Source organism: Megalobrama amblycephala, linkage group LG14, assembly GCF_018812025.1.
Source record: "Megalobrama amblycephala isolate DHTTF-2021 linkage group LG14, ASM1881202v1, whole genome shotgun sequence".
NCBI lineage: Eukaryota > Metazoa > Chordata > Actinopteri > Cypriniformes > Xenocyprididae > Megalobrama > Megalobrama amblycephala.
Genome location: NC_063057.1, coordinates 5467220 through 5488529, shown reverse-complemented (window position 1 = coordinate 5488529; position 21310 = coordinate 5467220). Strand labels below are relative to the sequence as shown.

The following is a 21310-nucleotide window of genomic DNA, read 5'->3' as shown; positions in this document are numbered from 1 at the left end:
CAACATTTATGAGACAGCTCATGTCAGATTTTGTAGCTGACCTTAAATATGTAGTTTAATTGTGAGTTCGCCAAGCAGTTTTTGAGTTTTCAGGATTCCACCCCATTCAAATAGAATAGATAGATGCAAATATGGCCGCTGAGTGAACAAACTTTCCTTGAAAGGGACTTTGAGAGTGCATTTACTCATTCAAAAATGTAGTCAAGTAGAAAGTAAAAGTTGCTAATATGGTATTTGATACTCAGTCAAACTTCAAAGTAGCCAAAACGATACTTAAGTACAGTAACTAACTACATTTACTCAAATACTTTACACCACTGCATCAAGGTCAGGTATTTGGCTCTGGAGGGATCCTGCAAATAGTTTGGACACATTTCAGTTTATTTTTCCATGACGGATATCAAGCTGTTCATGAACTGCCATTCACCTTTGATAGACAGAAAAAAAAAAATGGTTAAAATGTGTGTGTTTTGGCACTCGAAAGGTAGTTTGATATGAGCCTTTGAGATCTCAAATGTTTATCGTTCACCCAGTCTCCTGCAGACCTTGCAATTTTCTTTCGATTAGTGTTTCACGTACACCACTGGCCTGTAGGAAATGCCTTGTTATAGATGTATGTTGTTTGACAACTCAATTTCAGCCGTTCAATGTAATAAACTTTCTTAAATGATCACAAAACACATTAGGGAAACAAAAAGGTTTATTTTTTGTGAACAATAACATAAATTTAAAGTTCAAACGATAATAAAAAGTGTCCTAATAATAAAGCACTGCTGGTGGATTTCACGAAGGGGACTTCGACTCACTACTCATTCGATGAGGTCGGTTTGAATCAATTCAATGATCTAGTTTGGCATGACTGAACTGAGTAAAAAGCACACATAAGGGTGGACGGTGGTGTGGATTTGAACTGAATCTCAGGATTAACAGCTTGATTATGAATAATCTCTAAAGCGCTCCTCCTTGGAAACAACTGTAAAAGCCTAACTCTTTTAGCACCTGCAGTCTCCTTGCAGACCGGATATGATTTCATACACTGACTGGACTCTTGATCAAACAGTGAGAGAGGTATGCAGGAAAACCACATCATTTTTTTTTTGTCTTCAAAGTACAAAAACGAAGTGCATCCTCAGAGTGTGCATGCAGTAGGGATCCCTCAATTAGTGTTCAACATCCAAAAATATTAGAAAAATCTTAAGCGCTATCCCACAAATCCCTGCTGCAACAGTAGGACAGCAGTTGAGGAGATCACAGGAAACGGATGCCTGCTCCAAACTGCACACCGTCACATATCCTGTCAGGGAACAAAAAAAATCATTTAGGATTCAGATAAGTTGTTACAATGATTTGCAAAGAGGCTGTTATTAAATGTTGGGGAAATTAAAAACTATACTGAATCTGACAGAATTCAATATAGTCAAGGGAATTCTGCTAAACTATTTTGCTAAATGTCTGTGTTCCAAAAATAATTTCAATTCTATTCAATTCATGTTGAATTTGGAATTCCATGAAAACAATGACACAATTTCCCTTCTTGAGTGAACTAGTTGTTGCATTGAATGGACGAACATTTTTTGGTCTTGAGACTTCCACAGAAGACTTATATTGCTAATATAATATAAAAGACTAATATTTAGACCACTTCTATTATTGATCGCTATCAGGATGTGAAGCGAGTTTCAACCAGTATAATGAAAAAAGTGTTTCTGAAAAGCACTGCCTACCCTACCTTTAAGCATGAATATGGTTCAGTGGATGTGTATATGTACCTGTCTCCGCTTTGAACACCCATGGGGAAGCAGTAATTGAGTTCAAGTCTAGCAATGTTTCCCAGACGTAGAATTATTCCTGCGCCGTAAGACCAACGGATACACTCCGCTAACTTCTGCAGATGTGCATGTGGTCCCTCTCCTACACAAACACAATGCATAATTTCAAGCTAATACTACTGTAAAAGGATAAAGAAGTTGATTTATACCACAAAAAGTTTTGTTCAAGTCTCTGACTTGAAAGTGTCATAATGAAGTTTCATTGCAACATCAGCGTCACCATGTGGACAAAAGGCTTCAATGCATTTATTCAGTCAATGACCAGTGTTATTTTAGTAACTATAATTTGTTTTAATATTTTGAATTTCTTTCAATTTTTATATTTTCAGTTTTCATTTTAACTTTAGTTTAAGCTTTAGTCATTTTTATGTTCATTTTTTATTCGTTTTTATTACAGTTTTAGTTATTTTAGTTAAACTAAATGAAAACAAGAAATGTTGCCTTAGCAACTAGCTGAAATAAAGTTTTTTATTTTATTTCAGTGAAGTAACAACATTTTGTTTTGTTTTTAATATTCGTTTTAGTTAACAATAACAACCCTGCATCAGACAACTACACTTCCTTAGTTAAAACTAATCAAATTAAGACTAAAAAGCTTTCATCAAATGACTACTGACCGTAGTTGAGGTTGCAAAGGTTTCCAGCATTAAGGAAGAAGTGTGTCCTAAAGAGGTCAGCCAGACCGCCCTTGTTTGAGCGGAAGGGGAGGGGTGTGTACAGGTGAAGCCCACTAGCCCAATACGCTTCCCCGCCCAGATAATCACCTGATCAGATAAGATTTAAAATCATAAGGTACACAAGAAAATGATGCATAAAAATGTGTGTTCTGTGACCATATACACCTTTACCTTCACTCTGAGGGCCTATACTGTACATGCCGAAACCTCTCACACTGGTTGGGCCGCCCAGGTAGAACCTGACAGAAAAACACATGCACGATGCAATTTATAAAATGCTATAAACATAAGCTCCAAAGCTGCTGCAAGCACCAATCGGCCAATGAGAGATGGCTCTCTGCCATCTTTGACATGTTCAGGCTGGTTGTCATGTCTTAAAGGGGTCCTATTATGCTTTTTTTAACATGTTAACAACTTTCTTTAGTGTGTAATGTTCCTGTTTGAGCAAAGGTCTACATAAAAAGTCACTACAGCGGGAGTTATTCTCTATATCAGTGCACACTGTTTCTGAACTCTCTGAAACATCTCCATTGCAGTCTTCAGTTTTCTTCCAGAAATGTACATGTCATAATATTCCTTATTTACATAATTCATAAATATGTCAAAAAAAGGGTTGAGGCCTGGATGAGTTGCATTAGTGAGTGGTCGCCACGTCCAGGGCTAATCACATACTTCCCTACTATATAGTATGCTAAAGTCAGTATGTGAGTACACAAACCCAGCGATTAAATGGGTTGGGTTGAATTTTTGACTCAACCTGCTGGGTAGTTTTGATTTACTCAACTATTGTTTAAAAATGACTGTATTGCTCACTTAAAATGAACCCAAAATAGGTTGGAAATGAACATATATTAATATGTTTAATAAATGAACATTTATTATTAAGTTTAATAAATACTAATTAAATAATAAACATTTCTTAAATTGCTTATTGATAAATGTTCACCTTTTGATTATTGTTGTCACTTCTAGTAATTATGTGTCTGATGTTTAATTTCCAACCTATTTTGTGTTAATTTTAATCCAGCCATATTGTATTTTTTAAACAATAGATGAGTTCAATAAAACTGCCCAGCACGTTGGGTCAAACATTTAACCCAATCGCTGGGTCAAAAACCCAAAAGCAGGGTTTGTCCATATTTAACCCAGCATTTTTTAGAGTGTAGTATGTCCAAATTCACAGTACTCATAGGTAGAAAGTACCCGGATGACCTACTACAGGGAGTGCAGAATTATTAGGCAAGTTGATTTTCTGATCATATTTTTTTTCCAAGTACATTTTACCAATTCCAATCCACATCAATCTTAATAACTACCATTAATATTGTTCTTAATCATTTATAAGTGATACATAATAGTTCATGAAGGCTGGAAATGAAAAACGCCTATTATTCAGGTGTGCAGAATTATTAGGCAGGTTTTCTTTTACAGGCCAAATGAGCCAAAAAAGAGATTTAACTCAGACTGAAAAGTCAAAAATGATTAAATACTCATGAGAAGGACGCAATACTAATGCAATACTAGAAATTGCAAAGTTAAAGCATGACCAATGGACAGCAAAACGCTCATTGGGTCAGCAGGGTCATACAAAAACAGGTGGAAAAGAAAAGACGCATGTTAACTGCAAAAGAATTAAGAATTAAGGTGAAGAATTAAGTGTGAAACCATCAGGAACCCTTTAGTCTCCAGCGCCACCATTTTCCAGAACTGCAACCTACCTGGAGTCTCCAGAAGTGTGAGGTGTCAGGATCTCAGAGACTTAGGCTAGCTAAAGAATCCTAAAAAATGACCCGCTCTTAATAAAAATCACAAGCTGAAGTGTTAGAAAATACATGAAGACTGGGTTTTTATAGGCCTTATAGACAGACGGCTTGAGAGTGACTCTTGAAGGACCAGCACCACATCCTCTTGTACCACCGTTTGAAGAATTCATCTTCCAAAATCTGACAGTAAGTTTTAGAAGATCATTTTTAGTCCATATCTGCAAGACGGACATTTCAGGATAAGAGATGGACTAAAAGTGAACTCCCACATCTTACTGCCAGATTCTGGAAGATAAATTCTTCAAACGGTGGTACAAGAGGATGTGGTGCTGGTCCTTCAAGAGTCACTCTCAATCTGTCTGTCTATAAGGCCTATAAAAACCCAGTCTTAATGTATTTTCTAACACTTCAGCTTGTGATTTTTATTAAGAGCAGGTCATTTTTTAGGATTCTTTAGCTAGCCTAAGTCTCTGAGACCCTGATACCTCACACTTCTGGAGACTCCAGGTAGGTTGCAGTTCTGGAAAATGGTGGCGCTGGAGACTAAAGGGTTCCTGATGGTTTCACACTTAATTCTTCACCTTAATTCTTAATTCTTTTGCAGTTAACATGCGTCTTTTCTTTTCCACCTGTTTTTGTATGACCCCGCTGACCCAATGAGCGTTTTGCTGTCCCTTGGTCATGCTTTAACTTTGCAATTTCTAGTATTGCATTAGTATTGCGTCCTTCTCATGAGTATTTAATCATTTTTGACTTTTCAGTCTGAGTTAAATCTCTTTTTTGGCTCATTTGGCCTGTAAAAGAAAACCTGCCTAATAATTCTGCACACCTGAATATAAGGCATTTTTCATTTCCAGCCTTCATGAACAATTATGTATCACTTATAAATGATTAAAAACAATATTAATAGTAGTTATTATGATTGATGTGGATTGGAATTGGTAAAATGTACTTGGAAAAAAAATATGATCAAAAAATCAACTTGCCTAATAATTCTGCACTCCCTGTACTTCCAACAAGCACATACGATAGACACTTTACTATCCCATGAGGCCACGGGAGAGGATTTGTGAATGTCGGTGAAGCGGCGCAACTCACACCGTAGGTCACATGACAGTGACAACATGGCAAATGTAGTACATCCGAATTAGATTCACACTACACACATTCATTCTATATAGAACAAACATTTTTAGCAGTCGCGAAGTAAATACTTACTCACCTATAATTGCCTATAATTCACAATAAGTATCTAGAGTATGTGATTTCAGGCGCTGCCCAAGTGTGAGAAGCTTAAAAACACCTGCATGTAATTACATCTGTAATTAATTTCTGTTATTACATTTATAATTACACTGTTGACCCATCCCTTACACCTAACCCCTACCCATACCACCAAAGCTTTCCCTAACCTTACCCGTATCCCACCTCAATAGCAGCAAAAGTGATTTGCAATTCAATATGAACCCAGTAAGTACATTGTACTTATTTTTTGGTGTAAATAAATAGTAGTTAAGGCCACTTAATATAAAGTGAGACCAAATCAAGACCTTGTAAAAGTGCATAACATGGCCTATTTAATTCAGTGGCTAAATTAGTCACATGTCCTTGCTGAATGTCCTTCCTTTTAATAGAGAGATTTTATCATTATAAAATATTTCTATAGACAATACAAGATGGCTAAATACCAGATAATCTGTATATTTATACATTTATAATCAATTATAACTATAAAACCTTTTAAGGAACAATGAAGCAACCACCTAAAAGCAAGCAAACAAACAAACACACACCTGTCAGCAATAGAGGTAGGCTGACGCCCAAGAGGAAAGATCATCCCACCCCATAAAGATGCAGACAACACCTATAAGAGAAAATCATTAGAAATACTTAATAATACTAATGTCCAATTACCACAAATGTCCTTTAAAAAGAGACTTTTAAGACAATGTCAAAACCAGAAATATCTATAACAATATACGTGAATCAAGACTACGCACCGATCCCCAGATAAATGGTTTGTTAAGCTGCAGCTCAACGTCCTCTTTGAGAAAGCTGGCATCTCCGCCGGTGTATCCTGCCAGCTCCTAAACCAACAGAGCGAACACAACTATTGTCCAGACAGTTTTAATCAGTAACGGACATTGTGAGGCAAACTAACGGTGAGCGAAGATATACAAAACAGCAACTGATAAGTTCTGGGCTGATGTTCAAGTTCACACACCTGGTTGATCCGCAGTAAGGCACCTCTTCGCGGCAAGATGGCAGAGTTCCTGGTGTCTACTACCATGGTGTGCTTGTAAGAGACAAGAAATCCATGAAATCAGTCTAAAACCATGGAGCTAAAACTTTAACACAATAGAAGGCATCTTACAGAAAGGGCGGATTTAAGAGTGTGGCCGCTTTCCTCTCTCACAGCGAAGGAGGCGCTGCGGGCCAGACATCCCAGCTCACGCCACACCCCCTCCCACTTCAGAGTGTGATCCGTCATCCACAGAGGGAACTGCAAGACACATATCGCATTATATCTTTCATTATCAAGTACAACCAATGCTTTAAAATCACTATTTACGGTCAATATCTTACACTGAGCTCTGTAGAAACTCCCCTGTCCGTCTCTTTTAGAGAGCTCCACGGGAACTGGCCGGTGACTTTGTACAGGTTTAGAGTGAAGCTACACAAGGCAAAGAAGCCAAAGATGAATAATATCCATTTAACATTACTGCTATGTTTAAAGCTAAAGTCTGTAAATGAATCTTAACATCGAGAAACGTCTGCAGAAAACATACTTGCGTTCATAATATCCTGACTGTGGTTTAAAGAAGGACAGGCCGTAGGACGTCTCCTTAGTTCCATAGGAAAACTGAAAGGTGAGCTTCTCTCCTCGGCCAATCATGTTTGGAAGTTTAATGCCCAAGACCTTTAGAGGTACAAACACACAAACTCAGTAACGCAATGACACACCATGTAGAAACTACACAGAAAATCTAAGAAAGGAAGTGCTGTCAAATCGATTAATCGCATCTAACCAATGTTTGTAAATATATAATGTATGTAATATATATATATATATATATATATATATATATATATATATATATATATTTATTTATTTATTTATTTATTTTTTCCCACACACATATATTTACAAACTTTTATGTCAGATGTGATTAATCGCGATTATAAGAATAATTATAAGATTATTTGATTAATTGCATCTAACAAAGGTTTGTAAATAAATGTATAATGTGTGTGTGTGTGTGTGTGTGTGTGTGTGTGTGTGTGTGTGTGTGTGTGTGTGTGTGTGTGTGTGTGTGTGTGTATATATATATATATATATATATATATATGCAAACAAACTTTTATGTTAGTTGCGATTAATTGCAATTATAAGAATAATTAAAGATCATTCGATTAATCGTGAATATAAGATAAGAAGAAGAATATGAATAATATTTATAATAATAACATTTACAGTCAGTGTTGGGTATTACTAGTGTTGTCAAATTGATTAATCGCAATTAATCACATCTAAAAATGTGTATATATATATATATATATATATATATATATATATATATATATATATATATATATATATATATATATATATATATTAATTATACACACACACACACTTACAAACTTTGATGTTAGATGCGATTAATCATGATTAATCAATTTGACAACACTAGTAATACCCAACACTGACTGTAAATTGTATTATTTTAAATATTATTCATATTCTTATTATTGTTCATATTATATTTTATTCTATTTACATCATGAACAAAAATCTTATTAGAGAATAAAAGTGCCATTTTAGTATTATGTATATACCGTTATAGTATTTCAGTACTTCAACTTTAGAACTGAAATTCAATTTTAGTACTTTCAACTTAATTTATATCAGTTGCCAAGGCACCATTCCTACATTTTTTAAGTTTATGTTTTTCATCCACTATTTATATTTTATTTTATGTTAGCTTTGTTTCATTTACCGACAATGTAACAATAGTCTTAACAAGATGATTGACAGGACATTTCCTACAGCACTTTGGTACTATTTCTGCAGTATTGCGCTAAAATCGTATTGGTCCAAAATCCCATCCATATCACATGTTATGGACATGCAGTATTTTGGATTTCAGTGTGGACAGACGGTTTGTAGGATGCAAAGTAATTTGTGTGTGTATTATGGTTCTCACCATACTCCCTTCATTGTTTCCAACCATGGTATTATAACTGCCTGTGAGTCGTTTAAGCTCAGTCACCTCAAATGTAACATCAAGTCCATTTGGCAGAGCGTCTGCTCCTAACGAGGAGATCAGAAAGACAGCATCTTATGAACAACACTGTAGCTGAATAAGAAATCAAATTCATAGAGGAAAATTCTCATTGCAATTCTCCTATATATATTCTCCTATATATAGAATTAATACTGATAATAAAAATGTTGACTTTTGGACCCACTGGTTTTTCTGTCTTTATGAGTATGTAACTGAGCTTGTGTAGGTTAATATTCTCCAGCACAGCGGTTTGCTTGAAGTACAATTTATAAATGTTGAAAGTCTGAGCTAAACAGCTGCTCTGAAGAGAAAGCAACAGCTCAGTCCAGAAAAACTGGACACCTTCTACTGCCTGTAGACATTAAGGTCTAGTTTGTTTGTCTGTAACTAAACTGTCTGTAACTAAATTGGGCATGAATGCAGTACCTTCTGAGATGTCAATCACCACCTCCACGTCTTTGAATATGCCAAGACGGAGCAACCTCTGTCTGGCCTCATGGGATCTTCTCATCACCTGCAGAAAGACTGGGATTGTTATCTTGTCTCATAATTTGTGATAGACCAATATCATTTTTAATGGTCAATATCCATAGCCAATTTAATGCTGATACGTTTCATACAATTTAATGACAGCAAATAAGACATAGCCAGTAATAATTTTACATTGATCCATATGATCCATTTATTTATTTATTGGCAAAATTTTAACCAAATTATAAAATGTTTGAAAACAGAAATTGTGCACAGTCCACTAAAACACTCCGTTAATCGACAGACCCACCTTAGACAATTTGGTCTATTGCTACTTATAATAACCAGTCCTAACAAACACTTTGACCTTCTTGACAGCTCACTTACTTCAACCAGGTTCCTGGCAGTGAAGACATCAGAGATTTCATAGCCGAGGTAATCCTCTTTAGTTCTACCCAACCCTTCAATGTTGACATGCTGTACAACAACCTAGATGAGAACAGATATGTCATGGTGCGAGACTGCAGATTTTGGACATACCTATTATATTATTGGAAATACCTTGGAATACCATGTAAATACTATGGCATTAGCATCAGAGTTGGTACTTTATTGTAAGGGTGGTACAGTCAGAATTTATTATATATATATATATATATATATATATATATATATATATATATGCATGCATACACACACACATATATATATATATATATATGTGTGCATGCATACACACACATATATATATATATATATATATATATATATATATATATATATATATATATATATATATATATATATATATATATATATATATATATATATTAGTATAAATTTAAGTCTAAGTCTGTATCCGTTTAACACAACTTACATCTTTATTTTCTAAAACCTCTTGTTTAGTTTCTTGCACCGCCTCCATCATTTCCATATCATCTGGGTTGACGCCCATATCTCGCCCATACATGGGGTAAGAATCCATACTCTACAAAACAAAGATTGCAAATATTTTACACATATGTATAGCCAATATCCAATGCCATGTGCATAAAGACGCACATCTTTCTTTAACAATACAATAACAGGCAAAACAAGCAATAAACCAGCACGAGCACAAGAGGTCACAGGCAAAACAAGTATATTTCACCCTGATCTTTTAAGAAAACACTTACCCGCGCGTGCACAGTCCCCATTGCAAGTGCAATAATATCCTAAACGCGTTAGAGCCGCTCAGCTGATCGTGGGAGCGCAAATATCGCACTTATTATGAAGCAGCGAACCCAACCCCCTTCAAGGAGGACGCCATGACACGCAACCGCTTGGCGAACCTGAGCTGCGATTGGCTGGAATTATGTAACGTCATGCCCAGTAAGGCGGGTCCGTGTTATGTGCGCCGCTGTACGTGTCGCGGTGCGTTCCTCGGCGTTGCACGCGTTCATTCAACCTGTGCAGCGCGTTTCAGACACAGTGAAAGGGCAAAGTGAAAGTTAAGAAGTATGGAGCGCGTCTCTCAGACTCTCAGAGAAACTGTTATTATGTCACAGCTAGGTGGGCTTCGTTTGTCTGTCTGTCTGTTTGTTTATGTCTGTGTTGTAAACACACTACCGTTTCAAGTCTTGCTGATAGTACATCAACGATTTCGATTTGGTGCCCTGGGGTTACGTGAAAGCTATCATTTATAAGGCATTTCACTTTTTTCTTTTTTGGACATGTTCTATGGTATGAGTAGCCTTACCTTGGTATACACTACAGGGTTTATGGTCATAAAACCTGGAAATATCAGGGAATTTGTGGTTTTCAGGCCTTTATTTAAAAAAATAATATATTAATAAAATCTATATCCTAATATTAAGTCATACAGGGTTTTTTCTTTTTTTTCTAGAACATTTTTGTCAGCTAGAAATTGCTCTTTGTGAATGCAAAATGCAGCCTTTATTTTAAAAATCATATCCAGTAATTACATGCAACTAGAAAAGTCATGAAAATTAATGTATTGCTGTACCATGGCACAACCACAGTGATTTTTACAATTATGTGTATTGCCATTCCGTCGGCAGGGGGCAGTATAACCTCTCCTGTGATTGGTATTTTATTGATTACATGGCTTTTAATAAGTAGCTTCACTCACACAACCAAACCAAAGAATATTTCTTGTTGAACTAAAAAGTACAACTTTTATAATTTTGAGATTATTAGGTTAACCATAAACCGAGAAACGCTTTCAGTAGGCTATTTTTAAATGTCAATTTAACAATTAGGCCCACTGGGAAAGATCAGTAACATTTGTTATTTATTGTCATAATACAGACTACATTTTTATCTGTTTCCCTTTTTATTGCTTATTGATTTTATACTTTTTCATATGACATACTGACCCTATCTATCTATCTAGATAGGCGCGCGCACATCTCTCTCTCTCTCTCTCTCTCTCTCTCTGCCCCCCTTTCTTCCACCTCCCATCTCCTCCTCAAATGTGCGCAAACCAATCAGCAGACGGCTCGAGCTCTCGTGCTCTTTCTGCCAGCAGCAGCAGAAAGCCTTCTTATCAAAGAAACGCACAACTGGAGAAGTCCATTCACTCACAGCCTCTAACCATGGGTCCTGCCTGCTTCTCCTGGGACGTCTGTTTGTTTTTCCTCCTCATAAATACTTTGGATGTCATGGGAAATGTTGGAGTCGCAGGTAAGTGTTCCATTCTATTCCCCCCCCCCCCCCCCCCCTGTATCTTTCACATCATTTTTTTGGTGAAACTTTTAACACCTGATATTCACCGGTCAGTGGTTGCATGTTTTTTTTTTTTTTTTTATGCAAATGATTTAAATGTAATAGCATTGCATTCTGCATTATTAATTATTATCATTGCATTCATCTAAAAATTTAATCATAGTGTTTAACATATTGCGCTCTCATAACAACTGGAAATACGTACAGAATAAGGCATATACGCGTCAGTCTGGTGCAACGCGCTTGATATTCCTTAAGGAGAGCTTTTGCTGGGGTCTCTTCGGACTCCCATGGGGTCTATAGGAACATGAGCCGCCCTGATGGGGTCCGGGGGGCTTATCCACCCCTCACTCCTCCACTACCATCAATACGCATTGTGTCTCTCTCTATAATGAATGCCTGGAAAAAGTCAATAATGATACAAACAATAGTGTGTTGGCTCTTTTTAACCACGACACGACTGAAGGATTTATGGTATGTTATATGTTCATATGTGTATTTTAGGTCGGAAACATGCTTTTGCAAATAATCCGACATTAATTATTTATCCCCAAATGAGTTTGATGATTGCGCATAGCGGACTTTTGTTTTTCCAGGTTTTTAATCTTTTCAAATAGACGTTATTTTATCAAATTAAGTTATGGAGTGCACAATCAAAACTGTTCTTTTTTGTTTATTCTCTCTCCATGTGTATTTATGGTTTGGATGTTGGATGAAAAGAGCGCGCCTTTGCGCAAAAGGAGATCCATTGGATTCTGCGATCATTTACGTTTGCGTAAAGTTTAAGATTCACACGATTTGATGAAAAGACAAAGAATACTTTGGGGGGCCAGTGGGGTGGCAGGATTGAGTCTACACATAAGTAACCAACCAAATCACCTCCTCAAAAAGACAAACGAGCTTACAGTCTGTTCATTCATTCATTCACCTCTGTGTTTGGAGCATGAATGAGCATAAGCTTTTTAGGTGAATCAATATATCACTTTATTGGGCAGTTTTACTTGGCTAAAAAGGCTAAACGGACTGCCCTTGAATCGATATGTTCATTTTTGTTCTGTTCTGTACAGTTTCACCAGCAATAAGGTCCTGATCAGAGAAAGCAAACTGTTCTCAGAACAGAGACAAAGAGTAACCTTTACCACACCCCGAATCTCCTGTCAGAAAAAACACACATTGAAAGCACATTGATTTTTCATTAAAGTCAATGTTTATCTAAGTCAGTTTGACTAGTTTGTCTTTTGGTAGATTGGCACTGGAAGGATTTAGTTGTTTCTGGAACTCATTCTAGCTCTTCTGATATGAATGAAACTGAAAGATTTATGCAATGACCCTTCTCTCTTTTATTATTTGTATTGTACTGATTTAAATAGAGAGGCTGTCGTGTTTTTAGAAACTGACCTACTATTGAAGCATTCGATTTTCGGCTGCCTGAAAATGTATCTATTAGTGGCATTTTTAAAGCACATCTGCATCCAGTGACTTCTCTTTTATTTTTTGTCACTGTCTGATGTGACACTATTACCTCTTTCAGATGTGGGATGTGTAGCAAGCATTGAACTAAATCTTATCCAACTCCACAGATGCCGACGAGTGCTCCGAATCCACAGACAACTGTCACGTCGACGCTATCTGCCAGAACACTCCAAAGTCCTTCAAGTGCATCTGCAAGACTGGTTACAAGGGAGATGGCAAGCACTGCGAAGGTGGGCCAGACAGATCTCTCTCCTTCTGTTTCGCTCATTCCGTCCCTGTCCGCCCGTCTCTCGCTGTCTCACACACTCAGTCGGGTCATCCAGCTGTTCTCTGGCTCATGCTGTGGGTCTTAATTAGTGAGGAGGAAGTGCAGTGTGAGGGTGAGAGGTGCTGGGAGGGCAAAACCTGCTCCAGTCTTTACACCTCCCTCTCCTGTTCTGCTTGAGAGCACAGCACAGCTGGAGCCAACACACACACACACACACACACACACACTCTATCAGAGCGTATCACACACTCACTGAAACACTCATAGACACACATTAACATCACTTCACATATATTGAGCAGGTACTGGACATGCACACATATGTTGGAAGAAAGTTCTGAACATGGATTTTGTAACAGAAAAATGTTATAGGTTAATAGGTCGTTACAGGTTATTTAGCTAATGTGATTTTTGGAAAGCAGTGATTATCTAATTTAATACATTTTTCATTAAAATTGTATATTGGCATATATACAATATGCAATATGCATTTTTCTTGGGTGTAGTCGTGGGCTAATGGCTAGAGAGTCAAACTAGTAACCTGAAGGTTGCGGGTTCGATTCTCACTACCAGCAGGAAATGACTGAGATTCAAGGCACCTAACACCCCAATCACTCCCCAGGTGCCACAGCAAAATGGCTGCCCTCCGGGTGTGTGTGTTCACGTTTTGCAGTGTGTGTGTTCAATACTTCACTATACTCCTAATGCACTCTAAAAAATGCTGGGTTGTGTCATGATTGGGTCAAATATGGACGAACACAACTGTTGGTTTAAATTTTTTAATTACATTTTAAACCCAATGGTTGGGTTTGTCCATGTTTGACCCAAACAGGGGTTGAAACAACCCAGCATTTTTTAGAGTGTGTGTGTGTGTGTGCACTAACTTGGATGGGTTAAATGCAGAGGACAAATTCAGAGTATGGATTAGCATACTTGGCCTTCACATGTAAAAATTAATAAACAATATGCATTTTTCTCATTTGAAATGTTTTTTTTTTTACATTAAATATTATATATTTGCATTACATTACAAATAAATGATATACAATATGCATTTTTCCAATTTACCATTTTTTCATTTAGAATTATAGATTGACATTATATTACAAATAAATGATATACAATATGCATTTTTCCAATTTAACATTTTTTCATTTAGAATTATAGATTGACATTATATTACAAATAAATGATATACAATATGCATTTTTCTAATTTAACATTTTTTCATTTAGAATTATAGACTGACATTATATTACAAAAATTGATATACAATATGCATTTTTCTAATTTAATATTTTTTCATTTAGAATTATAGACTGACATTATATTACAAATAAATGATATACAATATGCATTTTTCTAATTTAACATTTTTTCATTTAGAATTATAGATTGACATTATATTACAAATAAATGATATACAATATGCATTTTTCCAATTTAACATTTTTTCATTTAGAATTATAGACTGACATTATATTACAAATATTTATGTACAATATGCATTTTTTCTCATTATTTTTTTTTTTCTTAAAATTATATATTGGCATTATATTAAAAGTTTGATATACAATATGCATTTTTCTAAATCAATACATCATTAAAAAATAAGTTATCAGCATAACACTTTAAGTGAAAAACATTATTTTAAAATGATTTTTTTTTCTCTAATATTGTACACTCTAAAAATGCTGGGTTAAAAACTTGATAAACCCAGCAAATGGTTTGTTTTAACCCAGTGGTTGGGTTAAATGTTTGTCCAACCTGCTGGGTAGTTTTATTTAACCCAACTGTTATTTAAAAATACCTGTATTGCTTTTTATTAATATTAATATTTATTAATATGCTTAATAAATTAACATTTATTAATACGTTTAATGAATAATAATTAAACAATAAACATTTAGTAAATTGCTTATTAATAAATTTGATTATTATTGTTGCCTCTAGTTATTGTGTGTCTGATTTTTAATTTCCAACCTATTTTGGGTTCATTTTAAGCAGCCATATAGCAATTTTTAAACAATAGTTGAGTTAAATAAAACTACCCAGCAATTTTGGGCAAACATTTAACCCAACCACTGGGTTTAAGAAACCCAATTGCTGGGTTTGTCCATTTCCAACTCATTTTGGGTTGTTTTTAACCCAGCATTTTTTAGAGTGTATAATTTAACACTTATCATTTATGCTCAATTTCAAATTTTATACTCACAAGTTCAAACTTCTGTTTCATAGCCGAGCAGGTGCAGGGTACAGTTATTGATAAATCAGCCCATTGCTAGAAAAATGACATAAAAGATCATTTTTAAGGCCCATACTCTAAAAAATGCTGGGTTGTTTCAACCCAAATTTGAGTCAAATTTGGTTTTTAACCCAACTGTTGGGTTTGTCCATATTTGACCCAAATTTGCATTGCAACAACCTAGCAATTTTTAGAGTGCAGGTTAAGTTAACCCAGGATAAATTTGAATTCAAAGATCTTGAATTTATCCATTTTTGCACACACACATACACACACACTTCTCTGACTTATAGCTATTGCAATTAAAGACTATGAGCTACAAGGGCGTAAATGAGCTTTAGTATCGCTGAGGTGCACAGAGCATGATGGACACTTTTAGAGCAGACAAACAGTCGGGTTATTCTCTCTCTCTGCTGTTTCCTGTTATTGTACTCTGTGTTCTTCATCTGTGGATTCTAGATTGTTCGTTTTGCCACACTCTCTCCCTGGTTCACACGCATGTGTGGAGCTTGTGTTTCAGGAAAAGGGCGAAATGTGCTCTCTACCTATTATGAAACCCGACACCCGTTCTCAATTGCATTAATGAATTAGGTGGATGTGAAATGGCATCGCACCAGACTGCTCTTCAGTTAGCGCTTGATACTCCTGTCTGAGGCCAGACAGCGTGGGCTAGAACAACATCTTTTTATTTCTCTAAGGAAACATGGGGAATGTTCTGGACCTTACAGAAGCCTTTTCCTCCCACCTTCAAACCGCAGTCTACGGTCGCAGGGCAATGAGGCTGTCAGTTATGTCGAATCCGACCGGGCAGCTTTGGTCTTAGCATGTTAACTATGCATGCGTCTCCTCTCTTTTTTTGCTCTTATACTGTCTGAGCGGACATTCCGTCCACAGTGTAATGTGGTGTATTGTGGGGAGTGGGGGGGCTGTTTTGTCTGAAGCAAAAAAGCCCATTAACACCCCCAATACCCACCCTTTAATTAAAGCCCTGCATGTTTGGCTTTGAAGAAAATTAAGAAAACGCTTGCTAACTCTCTAATGCAGTCATTGTGTCTGTCTGCACATCAGTGCCTTTGTAGTCAGTTACATGCTGGTGAAGTCTGTTGAACATGAGGGGATTCATAACCAGTGTTGGGGGAAACGCATTACAAGTAACGCGAGTTTATGTAATCAGATTACTTTTTCCAAGTAACTAGTAAAGTAATGCATTACTTTTACATTTACAAGAAAATATCTGAGTTACTTTTTCAAATAAATAACACAAGTTACTTTGTTTTCCCACGTATTGACTGGCAGCTCTCCTGTCGCCATGTTGAGAGAAATCGTGAAAGTGCAGAGGTGTTGTGTGTAAACATGATGGTTATTGTCGTTCTAGACTAATCTCACTTACACAAAACAGATTCAGTATTCCTCAAAATGAATGAAAACAGTGAAATGCAAACTCAGAATATTATGCAAACCTGCACTAATTAAATGTTAAATACCACAAATATACTTTATGTATTTAATCTCACTTTATTAAGCAGTGTCTTTGCTGCTGACCTTCAATGATCCAGTTCAGCCATACTAATATTAAACAAAAATGATATTTGTGTTTCATTTTTTGCTATTGTTGAAGAAGGCTGAACTTTCTTGTTTGAGCTGTACCCTCTAATGTACAAGCGTGAATTTGCATTTCCTTCAGCCTGAGGCTTATTCATTTCACTTATGGTATAAAAGCCATATTTACCAAAAATAGAAAAAACTTTTTTGTTATTAAAAAAACAAATAAGCAAGCACAGCCCAGATGAGAAAATGTAGCTCAAAATGAATGCAAAAGTAACATAACGCATTACTTTCCATAAAAAGTAACCAAGTAACGCAATTAGTTACTTTTTTAGGGTGTAACACAATATTGTAAAGCATTACTTGTAAAAGTAACTTTCCCAAACACTGTTCATAACCATCTCAATTGTTTCTTGTAGACAACAAATAGGCTAAATGGAGACTTTTAGCTGAAGTCTCATGCTTTTAAGATGTTTCTCCTCAGAAACAATCTTAGCAATCCAGGTGTGTTGCAGAAAATGGTCGATCGGATCACAAGTAGACATGGTAGACACATTCCCGTTTACACCTGGTGTTTTAATCCTTCTCTTTTGTCCACTTTTCTCCTGATTTCTTCAAGGGGAGGATCTATTGGCGGGTAAATGCATGGCCTTGGCTTTTCAGATCTAATAGATTAAATAAGCTCAAGCAATTTACATATGAACGCAACCAGTGATGACGGAAAAACATACGGAGAGCAGCTTTCATTTCTGCTCTGATAGCCGTTAGTGTTTGTTAGAAACTTGGGTTTTCAGCCAACAAAGATTAAATCCGTTCTGGCTAGCGTGTTTCCCATAATGTTTATGCATTAAGGGCCAGATTTACTAACAGCTTGCGGCAACGCAAACACTCTTTTGGCGTTAAAAAACTACTGTCAGGATTTACTAAAAATTAGCACTTTAAAAGGTGTTGACTGGGTTATTTTTGTGGCTGATCTTATTGCAAATGCATTTGTAGGAGTTTCCCTTTCAGAATCCCTTTCAAAATTTATGGGAGGAGAGTATTTACTATTGTTTGAGCTAGTCAATTTACTGGTATTTGCGCCATTATTTAACACCCCAAAAACATGTCTTAACCCATTTTGCGACATGTTTGTCAGATCACATGTAACAAGTTGCGCCTGTGTCGACCTGCACCTGATGAGCATTAGCTCTGCTTATTTGCGACCCAACACTAATTTGCAAAAACTTGCCATTTGTGCAGTTGCGCTCTCACGCTAATTTGCCCCGTTTACTAAATCTGGCCCTAAGTCAGTAGGGAGAGAGTAGACGGTCTTTTGTGGCTGTTCGAACATATTCGACCACATGAGCGTTTACACTACAAAAGCAATCTGGTCGAATGCTTTTTCAACTAACTCTAGAAGTGGTTGAAAGTGGACAAGCTCAAAACTTTTTAGACCCCAGTTACACCTGTATTTAGCGTCGTCCACTTGTGATCCGATCCACCAAAACGCATCTTAATACCAGGTGTGTCTCAGATGTTTCTCATAAAAACACCTTAATTGCAGACCATTCATTCGAAAAATGAGAAAAAGACCCCAGTAATCTCAAATGTGTCTCGTCTGAAATTTCATAAGAAATCTGAGAAATCAGTGTCTCTAAGTTTTGCCAATGTACCAAAGTCTGCAAAAGATCTCAAATGTTTCTCATCTAATTTTTTTAAGATCATATAACCTGAGCTATGCTATTCACATTAATTTTATAGCTCTATATATGTCTACTAGTGTCTCATTTATTTCTGCTTTTGTTTCTCCAAAGGAGTTTCAGGAGAAACGTCTACCTCCTTCTGGTTTTCAGATTTTTGTGGTGACTGCTCAGTAAATTCAGTCAGCTCTGGTCCCCAAGCCCACTGCAATTCATTATTGCCTTTTTAGCTTTTAGCGAATATATTTGCTATGATTTGAATCTTTAATCCATGGTATATTGCTGATAAACTTCACTTTAACTGGGGAGTATTTATACAGACACAACAGAAGTGCATTTGAGGTGCATTTGCTTGTTATTGTGACATTTGAAAATTGCTGCTTCTCTGTACTATCATGAGTGATGCCATGTCCATCTCTGATGAAAGATTATCAGTGTCTTGCATGTTTCTGTCAGTGTAAAGCCAAGGGATATGTTGTCTGTGATTTGTGAACCTGTTGTTTTTGAGGGCTGGTAGGCTTTTAAACTCACACTTTAAAATGCATCTAATGGTTTTCTCTACAGTAGACGGCAGCACGATGCAATTAAAATGCCATTTGTAGGTTGATTCCCCCAAAAATGTAAACACCGTGGCTCTGTGCCGGTATCAAAACATTGCTCTGTTTGTTTTAGCATCTTGACCAGCATGACACAGCAACATTGGCTCAGCCAGTGGTGTGAGTTGGGGGCGGGACTATTGGTTTGACTAATGAAATCAAAATGGTGACACAGAAATGACATGCTTTAAAGACAATATATATATATATATATATATATATATATATATATATATATATATATATATATATATATAAAAAATGTATATAACTTGAGATAGCATGAGATGATGTAGTCGTGACATGACACTTCCTTCCTTACCCTTTTGGGTTTTATTGATTATGCAAATTGATTAATTGATAAGCTTTATCAGCTGGTGAAGCTCAGAAGGGAATCCCCACAGATCTTAAATCCCCTGGGTTTATTTGCAGGATGGAGAAAGAGATTAAACAAAGCTTGTAAAGATGACTCAGCATCAGGACTATGGGTCAGTCGGTTTACCTAGAAGAGAATTGTCTGGTCTGCCTTTTTATTCATTCGTTTTCTCATTCCCTTTTTATCTCTACCTGTGAAAGAGGTCAGGTAATTGTTGCTGCTTTACTGAAGAAGTGCCCTAGTCTCTGCTTGTGTGAAGACTAAAATGGATTTTGTGTGTGTTTCTGAGTGTGTAGTATGAGAAAATGATAGAAAAGGGCATGGGGGGTGGTGAGGAAGAGACAGATAAATGGAATGAGAGATGGAGGTGTCGGCCCATTACTAGGCCATTGTCTGCCTGGTGTCTGCGGACTCGTCACAGAGCTGTTGATGCTCTGATTGGCTGTCTGATTGTGCCCACCCTTCATCCCTGACCCTCTCCTCATAGGATACTTCAGTCACCACACACACACACACACACACACACACACACACACACACACACACACACACACACACACACACACACACACACACATACAAAATCATTACAGGGAATCTAATCTAAATCTAAAACTTTATTTAAACAACATTTAAAATTCTTCTATAATTGTTACCATTCAAAAGTTTGGGGTCAGTAAATTTGTTTAATTTAAAAAAAAAAAAAAGAAAAAAGAAATTATTCATTTTATTCAGCAAGGATTCATTCAATTAATCAAGAGCACAGTAAATACATTTATAAAAGATTTCTATTTCAAACAAATGCTGTTCTCTTGAATTTTCTATTCATCAAAGATCTTGAAAAAATGTAACACATCTGTTTTAAACACTGATAATAATAAGAAATGTTACTTAAGATCATGCTGAAAATTCAGCACAGAAATCACAGGAATAAATCACATTTTGAAATATGTTAAAATAGAAAACAGTTCATATTTCACATTCTATTTTTGATCAAATAAATGCAGCCTTGATGAGCATAAAGGCCTGTTCACACTAAAGATGATAACTATAATTATAACAATAATGATATATTTCTAAAAATTGTTCTAAATAGGAATAGCAGAGTTCACACCACAGCTATAACAATGACGGCACAGAGAAACAATATCGCTGGAATCGCTTACAGAATGATTATTTCCAGCTATTGAATGATAAAAACAATGACAGCTTTAAGAGCTTGAGCATTTGAAGCGGCAAAACTGCACTTTTCATGGCATCTTATTTATTGAGACTGCTTGCAATATTTGCACTTTTACAAAATTATAATTTTTTATTTATAATGAAATGCCAGTTAAAGGATTAGTTCACTTCAGAATTCAAATTTCCT

General features: G+C 36.1%; 2 protein-coding genes across 5 annotated transcripts in view; one reads left to right on the top strand and one right to left on the bottom strand.

Moving 5' to 3' along the window:
- Positions 1 to 682: 682 nt before the first annotated feature.
- On the bottom strand, positions 683 to 10378 carry samm50l (sorting and assembly machinery component 50 homolog, like). The gene is made up of 15 exons (XM_048156760.1): positions 10205 to 10378; positions 9907 to 10017; positions 9417 to 9518; positions 8985 to 9072; positions 8478 to 8584; positions 7059 to 7189; positions 6856 to 6943; positions 6644 to 6772; positions 6494 to 6565; positions 6270 to 6356; positions 6063 to 6133; positions 2678 to 2745; positions 2447 to 2593; positions 1770 to 1911; positions 683 to 1294 (listed from the first exon to the last, which is right to left on the bottom strand). The coding sequence occupies exons 1-15, from the start codon at positions 10223 to 10225 to the stop codon at positions 1249 to 1251; spliced, it is 1410 nt and encodes a 469-aa protein (XP_048012717.1). The 5' UTR covers positions 10226 to 10378; the 3' UTR covers positions 683 to 1248.
- Positions 10379 to 11469: 1091 nt separating this feature from the next.
- scube1 (signal peptide, CUB domain, EGF-like 1) overlaps positions 11470 to 21310 on the top strand; it is a 101546-nt gene continuing 91705 nt past the window's right edge. For 2 of the 4 annotated variants that reach the window (XM_048157192.1, XM_048157191.1), the window contains exons 1-2: positions 11472 to 11714; positions 13337 to 13459. In XM_048157192.1, coding sequence (XP_048013149.1) covers positions 11504 to 11714; positions 13337 to 13459 — 334 coding nt within the window. In that variant the 5' untranslated portion in view covers positions 11472 to 11503. Of the gene's footprint in view, positions 11715 to 13336; positions 13460 to 21310 lie in introns of all 4 variants that reach the window. The other 2 variants (XM_048157190.1, XM_048157193.1) reach the window with 2 other exon arrangements.

What these genes read in the sequence shown, in the direction of transcription:
- samm50l (XM_048156760.1), bottom strand. Translation starts at nt 10,225, where the DNA reads ATGGGGACTGTGCACGCGCGG. An exon ending in TGGGGACTGTGCACGCGCGG is followed by an intron (nt 10,018 to 10,204) that starts GTAAGTGTTTTC and finishes TTTGTTTTGTAG; the next exon opens with AGTATGGATTCTTACCCCAT. An exon ending in TCAGGATATTATGAACGCAA is followed by an intron (nt 6,944 to 7,058) that starts GTATGTTTTCTG and finishes TGCCTTGTGTAG; the next exon opens with CTTCACTCTAAACCTGTACA.